General features: G+C 42.0%; 1 protein-coding gene across 1 annotated transcript in view; it reads left to right on the top strand.

Moving 5' to 3' along the window:
- The window catches only part of MYO10 (myosin X), a 171,446-nt gene that overhangs the window by 103,859 nt on the left and 55,871 nt on the right, over nt 1-11,716 (top strand). The window contains exons 10-19 of the mRNA XM_075417122.1: nt 648-777; nt 1,713-1,831; nt 2,565-2,711; nt 2,890-2,990; nt 3,224-3,290; nt 4,668-4,760; nt 5,508-5,576; nt 5,758-5,840; nt 7,279-7,387; nt 10,454-10,534. Coding sequence (XP_075273237.1) covers nt 648-777; nt 1,713-1,831; nt 2,565-2,711; nt 2,890-2,990; nt 3,224-3,290; nt 4,668-4,760; nt 5,508-5,576; nt 5,758-5,840; nt 7,279-7,387; nt 10,454-10,534 — 999 coding nt within the window. The remainder of the gene's footprint in view (nt 1-647; nt 778-1,712; nt 1,832-2,564; nt 2,712-2,889; nt 2,991-3,223; nt 3,291-4,667; nt 4,761-5,507; nt 5,577-5,757; nt 5,841-7,278; nt 7,388-10,453; nt 10,535-11,716) is intronic.

The raw sequence follows: 11,716 nt of genomic DNA, 5'->3' as shown, positions 1-11,716 counted from the left end.
GATTTGCTGTTCTCATTTACGTAGTTGAGCCTAGATCATTGCCATATTGATTATTCATAAATTCAACACACTTTATGTAGATCTCTTTTTCTTGCTCAGTTTTGCTCGAAGATGTCCGACCACACTGGTAAGGCGTGTTTGGGCTTCATAGCTTGCCCGGAGTGTGCTTCAGAGGGCTTGTCTGAATTCTCTGTGGCTGAGACAAGTGAGCAAACTGTACATGTTGCTCTGTTTCCTCGCCCATGCCCTGGTACCTGCAAGGCTAATTGGCAAAATTTGGTAAAAACACAGAGGAGGTTATCGGTTACTAATGCAAATTAGTGAAATTGCGTCTAATGCATGACTCCGTAGGGCATTCCAGTACTTATGCAATTGTAATGAAGAATTTGAGAGCAAATTACAGCATCCTTACAGCATCAAAAGGAGATTTCTTGAAACCAGAGTGATACTTACATGCCCCAAGATGTCCTGGTCGTGTCTTACAGCGTATTCGATTTGGGATGAAACCAAAGGAATTAACTCCTGCCAGGCCTCTGTCAGTCCTGACTTGCTTTTCTGAGGCCTGACAGCACCCTTGGTGGGTTTGCCCTTGTCCCCATTTCTAATTCAGCGTCCATGTTATTGAAGCAGCTCACTTCTCATTCCAGACTGCAATGGAAGTGATGCAGTTCAGCAAAGAGGAGGTGCGAGAGGTTTTGAGGCTGTTGGCTGGCATTTTGCATCTAGGAAACGTTGAGTTCATCACTGCTGGTGGCGCACAGGTGTCCTTTAAAACAGGTGAGAAGGTTGTGCATCCAAATGTAAATTTTTCTTGAGGCTGTGAAAGCTGTATTCATTGCTAGCGTATCTGACCATAGCGAGGACAAACAGTGAAAAGGTCTTACTGCGTTTTAGCATCTCTAAATGTTGATTGAAATGTTATTTTTGGCGTTTTGACTGATAAAGCAAATTAGTCTGCTGCTGGATGCTAATTCTTAATTAAGGAATACCTTGACCACATATTTACTCCATTAATAGCAGTGAAATTCCATTTTAATCTCATTCCTTTTTTGAAATATTCTCAGGTTGATAAAACATAAGTGCTCAAGTACATTCCTTAACTGAAATCTCCACTGAAGGTATCTTTTGTGAGAGCTTGCAATACTGCAGTTATAAATCTGAAAGTATGTGCTGATATGCCTAAAGACTGGGCTGGTGAGCATTTGAAGTGTTTTTTTCAAATATGGCTATAAAAAGTAGCATTATGTAGTGCTTTATATACCACATTATAGCAAAATTGCAAATTAATGTATGCATATAAGAAAAAAATGTCATTGGTTTTCTTTATCCTCGTCATCCAGAGGGAAGCTGAAACACATTTATGTGGGCAAAGAGTGAATTACTGTTTGTATGTGGAAAAAAATATGTAAGCGTAAGCAGTAGATTGTTCGAATCCTTGACATGTAACATTAAGAGGAAAATAAATATTTGTGACTTACTTGTGATGAATTGCTGCTGCTAAATTCCTCCAGTTGTGCATGTTTATGACACTGTGACTTTTCATGAGCAGCAAAAACTACTAGAGTTTCTAGCTGTGTTTTTATATATAATCCTCATCATTTTAGAAGCATCTTAAATGGTACTGGTAGTAGTAATAATAATAATACAAGAAATTAGTTTCATAACCTTGTACATTTAAGTACCTAATTGTATTTGTCCATTTCTTTTGCCAGCTCTGGGTAGATCTGCTGAACTGCTGGGGTTGGACTCCACTCAGCTAACTGAAGCATTGACACAGAGGTCAATGATACTCAGGGGGGAAGAAATCCTAACACCTCTTAGCATACAACAGGTAAAGGCATCTCCGTTTGGACATAGTTTTAGGATCAGTTAAATATATGGATCTTCAAGTCCAGGGAAAACATTGGTCACTTAGGAACAGAAGCGTAGCTCATGCATCAGAGTTGCTCGCAAAAATACTGCATAGTTTTTTTTGGAAGGGAATGAGTGGAGTTTTAGGAATCTCTGAAGATCCCCATCCTATCACTCTGGCCAGGTCTTGTAGCTTGGCTCTTGTTATTCTTATTAAGCCTGATGGCTTACCCTTTTTTTCGAATTCTAATCATGTAGGCTGATATTTTTCATTATGGACATTTGTGTCAGGTGGGTGTCTTTGAAAACTTTCAGCAGAAATAATTTTATTCTTTACAAGAAGGGGTAATAGAAATAGGTATACATAACATTATGCTTACTTCTAGAAAGGGGTAAATTAAGGTGGATTTTCCTACCCTTCTGTGTTCTTCCTCAATACCTTAAGTTTGTAATTTCCCAATTTTTGAATGCTTGAGCCTGGAAATGTCATTTTAAAGCTACATAGGTGTACAGCTGTTATAACCTACACTGTTACAGCTTAAATCATGACGCTCTGTAACTGTTAATGCAATTTCTGTCAAGGTACATAGGGATACAAACGTGCTTGCATTACACATTGCTTCATGCTGTGCAGAGGACACTGACCAGCGAAGTCTGGTAAGTTCTCAGTTACAAGGATGACTGATGTGTTGTGTATTCCTTCTTTAATGCAGGCAATAGACAGCAGAGATTCTATGGCTATGGCACTTTATTCTCAGTGTTTTGCTTGGGTAATTAAGAAAATCAACAGCAGAATCAGGAGCAAGGAAGACTTCAAGTCCATTGGAATTTTGGACATATTTGGATTTGAAAACTTTGAGGTAAGTTTCAAAAGTTTTTTCAAATGGAGTGTCTGTATTTATGATTCATTGTTCTACATATCTTTGTCATCTTCACTGGAACTTGATTATTAAACATGTTATGACTTAAACCGATTCCTAGTTTGCAAAGTAAAATACTTGGAGTGTATGCATTTTGAAAAATTTCTTGTCTCTTTAGGTAAACCGTTTTGAGCAGTTCAATATCAACTATGCAAATGAAAAGCTTCAGGAATATTTCAACAAGCACATCTTTTCCTTGGAGCAGCTGGAATACAGCAGGTAAGAGATACAGATGAAATTTGAAAGAAATTTGAAAATACCAGTATTCACTTGAAATCTGGGATCCCAGCTGCCTTAGCTTCTTTGAACATCTGTGTCTGGAGCTGAGTATTTTTTAAAAGCAAACGATTTTGCTGTAATTTGCAGGAGAAATACATCAGCTTCTCTTCTTTCTATATTTAAAATAAGTTCATTGTAGCTGTCAGTGATAAGACCCACCTTATTTTCCTTAGGGAAGGACTCATTTGGGAGGATATTGACTGGACAGACAATGGAGAGTGCTTGGATCTTATTGAAAAGGTAATAGAGAATTTGAAACTGGTACCTATTTCTAGTTTTTGGTCTGAGGTAATATGTCTTTAATACACTTGCCAACACAGAGAAGAAGTGAAGAGAATGGTGGATCTTGCATGTTCAAATAGTGAACTTTTAATCAGGTCATTTTCGTACATGGATATATTGTAGATAATATTGTAAGCTCAATATATGTATCTTTCCTTGTAGTAACTTTTAACAGTGTATGATTATATACAAAAGCAATATTTGGAGGTGATTCAAAAGAGTACAAGGAGAGGGCAGAAAGAATGACGGTGTCTTGCTCCCGTAATGGCTTTTCATGGGATATGGGTAATCTTCCTTCGTTGCCTGCCAATTTTGGCTTCATCCTTAACTTTGTGTTCTGATTTGTACTAAAGCAACATGTGAAAGAGTATGAAGTTTCTGCAGAGTTATTGGTAGGACCATTAGCAGTGAGGGGCAGATGAGGTCTGAGTTTGCTGCGTAGAAATTATAGCCCTGGCTGGGTGACAAAGCCAAAGTTATATAGCATTCCATCCATGTTCGCTTCTGCCAGCGCTACAGGCGGGCTGGGTGAGTTCATCTCCATAGCGGGGTGTGTGGCTGCGTGGGTGTAGGTGACCATAGAAGCAGGCAGCAGCGGGCAGGGAATCCAGCTGCCAGGACGTGACCCCAGTCGGGACCATGCAGCTGGGCCCATGGAAAGTGGCTCAGTAAAATGTGCTCCTGGAGAACTGTGTTTTTCTGAGAGGCTGTATCAACCTGAAGCTTGCTGGACACATTAATTAACTCCAGGGTAGCTTGGTTTGTTTCTCACCTCTTCTAGTATGAGCAGTGGGGAACATCAAAGGAAATTACACAGAGGCATATGCAAAGCAAAGGGAGGTGGTGCTTCACGCAGTGCGTAGTTAAACTGGCGATCTTCTGCTGTGCCCCTGGACACGGTGGGTGCTGAAAGTTTGCATTGGTTCAACAACTAAGTAGATCAGTTTGTGGAAGAAAATTTTTTGAAAGGCTGTATACACAAACCCCTCAGGTTTAAGGGACTCCTGATCACTGGAGATCTTGGAGGTTGGGGTTATATTCTACGTCACTGTATGCACCTAAAAACTGCCCACATCAGGAGAACTGGTGCTTCTTCCAGTAGTTTCTACTTCTTTATTTTGTCCAAGAATCATATGCTGTATGTTTCAGAAGGAGTGTTGCCAGAAAAAGAGGATTGCAGTCCTCTATGAGAGTGAGATTTTAGTCATGTACTGGGTGGTTTTGTGCCTCTCTGCATGCAACAACTTCAAGGACTTTATGATTTTTTCAAATTGGGGACAACGTCTGTGTCTATCTGTGGACTAATTCGTCTTATGCCTCTTCTTGCTGTTCTAGAAACTGGGGCTGCTGGCACTGATCAACGAAGAGAGCCATTTTCCTCAAGCTACTGACTCCACCTTGCTGGAGAAGCTGAATACCCAGCACGCTGTATGTGATGTTTTGCTTATGTTTTCTGTGCAAAGTATGGAGAGGCTCTTTGCTTATGTTGAAATTCATGGTTCAATATACGGGTTCATAGTGTTAACGACTGTTTTGGATGTGATCCTACTTCCACTGCAATCCATACCATTTGCTGTCAAAATTTGAGTTGGTTACTTGGAAGAACATATCCTTGTAAGTGTCTAGGTTTCCATATTGGTGAATAAGCCAAATTCTGCTCTTAGTTAGAGCTCTGACAACCTGCAGTAACTCAGATTACTTAGATCTTACATTTTCCTTGATTTAAAGAAGTAGTCACCTTGATGTCATTTACCAAAAGGTGGCTCTTTCCTCTGTCCAGATTAGTGTTACCTTTATTTGTGATCCTAGAATTATTTTCGAGAACTTCTGGGGTGCAAGCATATCCATCAATCCTTGTAACTGCCAGTTTAAGACAGAGCCTTCTTTTTCGAAGTGCCTTTAATAGGTGGTTCTGCCAGATGGGTTCAGGTTTAGTATAATGCCTTTTTAGATACTATAAATCTGTTATTACTACATTTGAAGCAGCCCAGACTAACAAATCCTATTAAGGTTATAAGTTGGTTGTTTGCTTTGGGAGCACTAATCTTCCCGGGAGTTCACTGGAAGACAATGGTTTGTTTAGGTCTGGGCTGAGAGGACAATGTGACCCTTTGTGACCATCCACTCCCTGACCCCCCCTCAAACATTCTTCTCTTTTCTTTCCCCTCCAATTAGAACAATCCTTTTTATGTAAAACCAAGAGTTGCCGTTCACAACTTCGGAGTGAAGCACTACGCTGGGGAGGTAATTTTCTTTATTTGCTGAAATGATTCCAAACAGAGTTTTCATAAGCTTAATTTTACCCTGAGGCTGCTCAAAATTAACTGAAACACTCTGTTCCCTCAGCGTTTTTCACAGTACCGCTCTTGTGAGAGGTGCCTGACTACTTGGCTGGTTGTTTGAATCAGCTCTTGTTTCCTGCTAGGTCCAGTATGATGTCAGGGGGATCTTGGAGAAGAACAGAGATACTTTCAGAGATGATCTCCTGAACTTGTTACGTGAAAGCAGGTACGTTTCTGCGATTTTTGTTTTGGACGTGATGTTAAGGGGTGTTGTATCACCTAATTCTGCCAGGGTTTGAGTCTCTTGGGTGTTGCGTAGCGTAAGGCCTTAACAGAGTTGAAATAAGCAGAGGAGAAATATCAGAGATGCCTGTAAGCAGGTCTGACTGTAAAAGTCGGGTTTTCCCATGTTGCACAGTATCTCATTCCTGTTCAGTCCAGGGGCTTGCTAGAGAGCTCACTTCCTACTCAGTGGTGAGTAAGGGTGCTGGAAGCTGGTGATGGTTTTTTAACTGTTTCAGGGTCCCTCCCAGGCAGCGTGCATGCATGGTTTTTTACTTCACATGCAGTCTGATTTGCTTGTATTGCTGGCATTCCCTGATTTGGGTGAAAGGTTGGTGTCAGGGACCTACCACAGTGTAAATTGCCGTATAGTAATTGCTTCAAGGGGAGAATTTCTATAAAGATTCATGTTAAAGAAAGTCTGAGCTTAGGTGCCTTTGGTACCTGCATGCCGCTGTCATTCTGCTGTCTCAGGTCTCAGGGTCCTTACAGCAGTGCCCGGTGAGCCAGAGCGGTACCACGTCCCTTGCCGTGGGCGCGTGGTTGAGACTCCAGGGCACGCAGAGGGGTGACAGCAGAGGAGGGAGCTGAGCCCGCGTGCTGCTGTCTCGGCTGCCCTCGCCCGTCCCGTCCAGTCAGCCTGCCTTGCTGTGGGGGTTGCTTGTTCCTAAATCCCTCAAGCCCCTCTGTGCAGGCGAAACTGTTAATAAGCGTTTCCCTCTGTGTTGCTTGTTCTGCTTTCGTGACACATCTAACCTGACAGCTGTCAACTGGAGTAGGTAGGTGAAAGTAATAAAGGAGTTAGAGCTGCTGGGCCTGGTTTTACTCTTGCACCAACATCTGTCTGGAGCTCAAGTTAAATGGTCTGTGCTTTTGTAGGAGTGGTGAAGGAGAACACCCGACTGGTAGGGCAGACAACACCATACAGAGCTGGTGTCTGGAAGGGAGGCTCATGTGCGTGGTTATTTTGTGTTACGGCCCCAAACAAGCTGCAAGTCTTTTTTAGTCTTTGTTCAGGTGCAGTTGCCGTTACAGTCAGCTGGAGTTTCGGTTGAGCGAGTGGAGTAAAATGCAGTAAGGACTCCAGGACTTCACACTTTGTTTCCCTCATGATGTGTTGGGAGTGCAGAAACAAAAACCTCGTTTTGTTTTGCTTTGCTTTGCTTAGGGTTTTTTGTTTGTTTGTTTGTTTTTTCTCCCCTGCATAAATTCTGCAAAGGCAAAATCTATTGCTTATTAAAGATAGTGGAGAAAATCAATAAACATTTTTTGGATGGAGGAGCTGCTTTCTAAGGGACAGTGCTTTCTGTGCATTGTGTAGTGGTAAACCTCATGGTCTGTTAAGGTATACTTCAGAGATACTCTTTTTTTTCCCATTTCAGTCTTGATTTCATCTATGATCTGTTTGAACATGTTTCAAGTCGCAACAATCAAGACACTCTTAAATGTGGAAGCAAGCACCGAAAACCCACTGTCAGTCTCCAGTTCAAGGTTAGTTAACGTGTCGTCTCTGCTCGGTAGCTGATCAGTGATAGATAAACCCTCTTCAGTAAAGAACAGTTGCAGGCTAAAACAGGCAAAACTTCAGCATCAAAACATAGCTGTTTCTTCTATGAACCTGCACTTACTAATCAACTGATCAGCTGTACTAGCTGGCTTCAAGCAGACACTAACCTTTGTGTCACACCATCTGCACAAAACTCCTGTTGCTTTCCGCTTGCTTATTTGTCCTTATTTTAAAGCTCATCTATGAAGTTGGTCTCTCTCATCCTGTTCTTTTTTTCTCCTAATCTAAAACCAACCACAGAATCTCACAAAGCCTTACAGCAGTGCCTGTATGCTAGGAAAAAGAAGTACTGAACAAATACCTCATTAAGGTGTTGCCTTTTAACTTGAAGTTTGGAAAGCATTGTTATTAAACACCTTTATATGAGGCTTTATAGCCCTCCCATAAAAAATGGCACCAAATTGAAATCTAGCATAAAGTCTATCTGCAAATTATTTAAAAGAGAAAGACTGGCACAAAGCCTTTTCTAAATTGCATGAGTACAAGTCTGGATGAGTTGTCTTTCGTTTTTTTTGAATTAATATACATTTGCATGGTTCATTCACTTTTTTTTTTTTTTTTTAAAGGAAGCAGACTCAAGCCCCCTGAGGGCAGATTTTATCCCAATAGACTATTGCTGAGTGTTGGACAGAACAGCAAGGAGTGTGAGCTGGGGAACACACAGTGTCTTTTATTAAAAAAACACTAATGTTATATTCCCTGGACAGCTTGCTTTGTGCTACCATGGCTTGTCTCAGACAATACTCACTTCCTGTGGTGAGGTGGTATTTGCTCACTCTGTGGGACAGCAGAGGTAGTGTTTCCACTTAGTCATTTGTACCTGTGCAAAGTAGACCTTTAAGATGTTACTGCATAAAAATTGACCGTATTTTTTCACCCGCTTTGCAAGGTAGAACATAATGTAGAGTTCCTTCTCTTCCCCATCAGGGCTTCTGGATGACGTAAAACATGATAAAACATGAAATCAGAACATTGTTGCCTCTTATCTAAAGCTGCAGTAACTGACCGTTAACCAGCTGGGCTGCTTTGCAAGAGGTTGACCTTCACATCATGTCGTCCCCAAAGAATTAGGCTGGGTGTTTTTTTTCATGTTTTAAAGCCTTCCAGGGATTAGTCCATCGCATTTCAGCTGAAGATAAGCACTTTGCCTTCACGGTTTCGTTCTCGTGATAGGTTGGTTAGCTCATCTTTTCGTTTGATCGCCTGCCTGATGCGGGCCTGGGGGCGCAGGCAGAATGCTGCGGTTAGATACCGTCTGCTTCAGCCATTGCTTGAAGCAGGCAAACTTCAGATTAGCTCGTCACCTGACGGTGACTTAGAGGCGTGCAGCACTGTGCGGGATCTGGCTGTCTGCACCACAGATGGATGTGAAAACAGGTTAAATCTTTTTTGTTTAGGCTGACGAACTTTTCCAATCTCTCTAAGTCGTAGCCTGTGTTGAGAGAATTGGCTTAGTTGTCCGTAGATGTTGTAATGTTCACACAGGTTTAATACAGATGAAGCCTTTACTTTTTGAAGCTCTAAATATTTGTCTTTACATAGAAATGTTTGTCTTTATATCTTCTGTCTGTTTAATGTTTGCTGCCCTCAACTTCTGGTCTATAGGCTGGCAAAGGCAAACAAACCGATAACTGTCATTTATGTTCCCAGTAACTTCACCATGTACTCTGTACCAGCTCCTGTCCACAGCCACAACTCTGCCTGATGCCTTTATCCACTTCACGTTTAATCACCAAGAAAGCCCTTGGTTTGCAGATTAAAGCAAGATGTTTTTGTAACAGACTGCCATTGGCAGTTTCCTCCCAAAACGTATGGTAGGACACGCAGTGTTGCTCCTTTAAAAAGTGAATTTTCTGTCTCCTTGGCAGCCTGCTTTGTATCCTCTCCGCTGCCTGGCACGTAGTGCCACCTTTGAGTGGCAAAGGAGAGAGAATGGGAATGAGGCAGGTTGGAATAAGATACGGAATGACGGCTCAGGCGGGAAAGGGGCAGGTGCGTAGTTAAAGTAGTAATCATAAAAGGACTGGGGGGGGTTGTGATTTTTATCTCCAAGCTGAGGTTCAGACAGCTGATAGTCTAATGTGTACTGGGTCTTTCAGAGTTCTAAAACTAGAGAAGAGCCCAGGATTTCTTCTGTTTGTGGTTTTGGTTTTTTTTTTAGCTGAACCTTATAATCCCTCTTGTTATTGTTAAATGCAATTAGCTATCACATGAAATAATTGTGAAACTGTCTGCTTAATGCTGTTAGCATTGTCCTTCAGTAAGATGTGTTTGCTTTGCCACTCTACTCAATTTTTGTTAATTTCAGCAGGGGGGGGTTAAAATCTAGTATTGACAAAATAATGCCTACTGTATTCTAAAGTAACTCCTTTTTCAGAAATATTTTTAAAATTTTTTCTACCCTCTTGTTGACTTACATTTATTATCAGAGTGTGCTTTTAGCAAGAAAGGTTGAGACCGCACAGGAGAGAGGAACTCCCTGTGCACAAGATGCTGCTGATGGCAGGGAAAATGGAAAATGAGTGGGTATGAGGTGGTTGAAATGATAAGGGGAAATCTGGTTTTGTGGGTATTTCAGTTTTACCTGAGACCCCTTATCATTCCTTTTGACTTGCTCGAGTTTAGCAATTGGGAATGTGGATCCTAAGTCTTGAGCAGTCATTGAAAAAGATCCCTGAAACGGCAACTTTCCAATTAGTTGTTTCTTTATGAACAGTTTTCTTCATACCAATCTCTATATCTGTTTGCACTGTAAAATGGTGGTGATAGTTTCAATCAGAAGGGCTGGTGGAAGAAACAGACATCCATGTGTTGATTCTGTGTGTTCACTAGCGAGAGCTTGGACGGTACAGTCGTTTCTGGTGTGTGCCACTAGGTGTTGCAGTTAGATACTGTCTGCAGTGCTGAGCTGCAGGAGCTTCTGCCGGGCTATGTTGCTTGTGCAAAAAGTCAGCTTGCGAAGTGCTGTCTTGTTTCTACCTGTGTTCTAGGAATCGCTTCATTCTTTGATGGCGACGCTGAGCTCTTCAAATCCTTTCTTTGTTCGGTGCATCAAGCCCAACGTGCAGAAGGTAAGATTGAAAATTCTTTTTTCTGTATGTCTCAGGCCTAATCTTTTGTTGCCTGTCTGGTTATTTACCCCTGTGTGAAGCAGAGGGTGGCGTTTGTCACTGACTTTGTAAAAGACTCTGCAAGGTGAGGGCACTGGGAAAGGCTTTTGGTTTTTTTTGTATGTGAGCACTGTCTTTGGGCAGCTTTTTAGTAGTCGTTGCTCACAACTCTGATAAATGACTGGCTCTGAGGGTGGTTATAAAAGGGAGGTAGAAGGCAGCACTGCACACTTGACAAGTCTGTGAGAGCCTTTTTAGGAAGAAAATGTCAAAACTGCAAATCTTGTTTTAAATCACTAGAGGCAGCGAATGGTGGTGCAGACAGCAAAACTGATGTGAATGACCTACTCTGACATCAGACTCTTAGTCTTACAATTTATGCAGAAGTCTAGGTGTCTTCATGCTGGCTGTTTAGTTCTGTTACAGAATTATATTTTTAAAACAGATTTGGACACTAAGGCTTACTGTATGTATTTGCCTTTTCAGTCACAGACAATGAAAGGCAGTGTGGAGACTTATTTAGATGTGTTGGAGGGCTCTCTACAAATCAAGCGGTCATGGTATACTGATCGCTGAAGTTAATATTGTTAGCCTGGTCCTCACACTCTGGGGGTTTTGTGCATCTGTTTTTGGCTTTATAGACCATTACTCATGTATGGTCTGCTTATGTAGAAAATGCAGCAGCCAGAGGTGCTAATGAATCTGGTTTATGGTTTTCACATGGCAGCTTAGAAATAGATGACTCTGCTATAAATCCAGTTTTCCATGTTACATTTCTCTGGGATGTCTGGTTAATCAGGACACTAAAACATCAAACCTGACAGATTTCATTGCAGGTTTTTGTGTTATCTGTACGGCACGTCCTTGACTTTACATGTTTTCAGTTGCTAACTGGTTACTGGCAGCTGGTAACTTTTGCACTGCTACTCATGGTGTGTCAAATAACGTGCAGACTGTGAGCACCTTCGCAAGAGGGAACAGCCTGGCAGCGAGTAAGACCTGCGTGTGGTGCTCCGAGGTGTGCAGCCACCAGGTAGCCCAAGCCCACGGGGTGGCAGCGCCTTGGCCAGCAGCGGGGCTCTGCGAGCCTGCGCATGGGGCAGAGCCCCTGATCGCGGAGGGAGGGCAGTTCTGCAGAGCTCC

The sequence above is a fragment of the Opisthocomus hoazin genome, chromosome 3 (genome assembly GCF_030867145.1).
Source record: "Opisthocomus hoazin isolate bOpiHoa1 chromosome 3, bOpiHoa1.hap1, whole genome shotgun sequence".
NCBI lineage: Eukaryota > Metazoa > Chordata > Aves > Opisthocomiformes > Opisthocomidae > Opisthocomus > Opisthocomus hoazin.
This window is presented reverse-complemented; position numbering and strand designations above follow the sequence as displayed.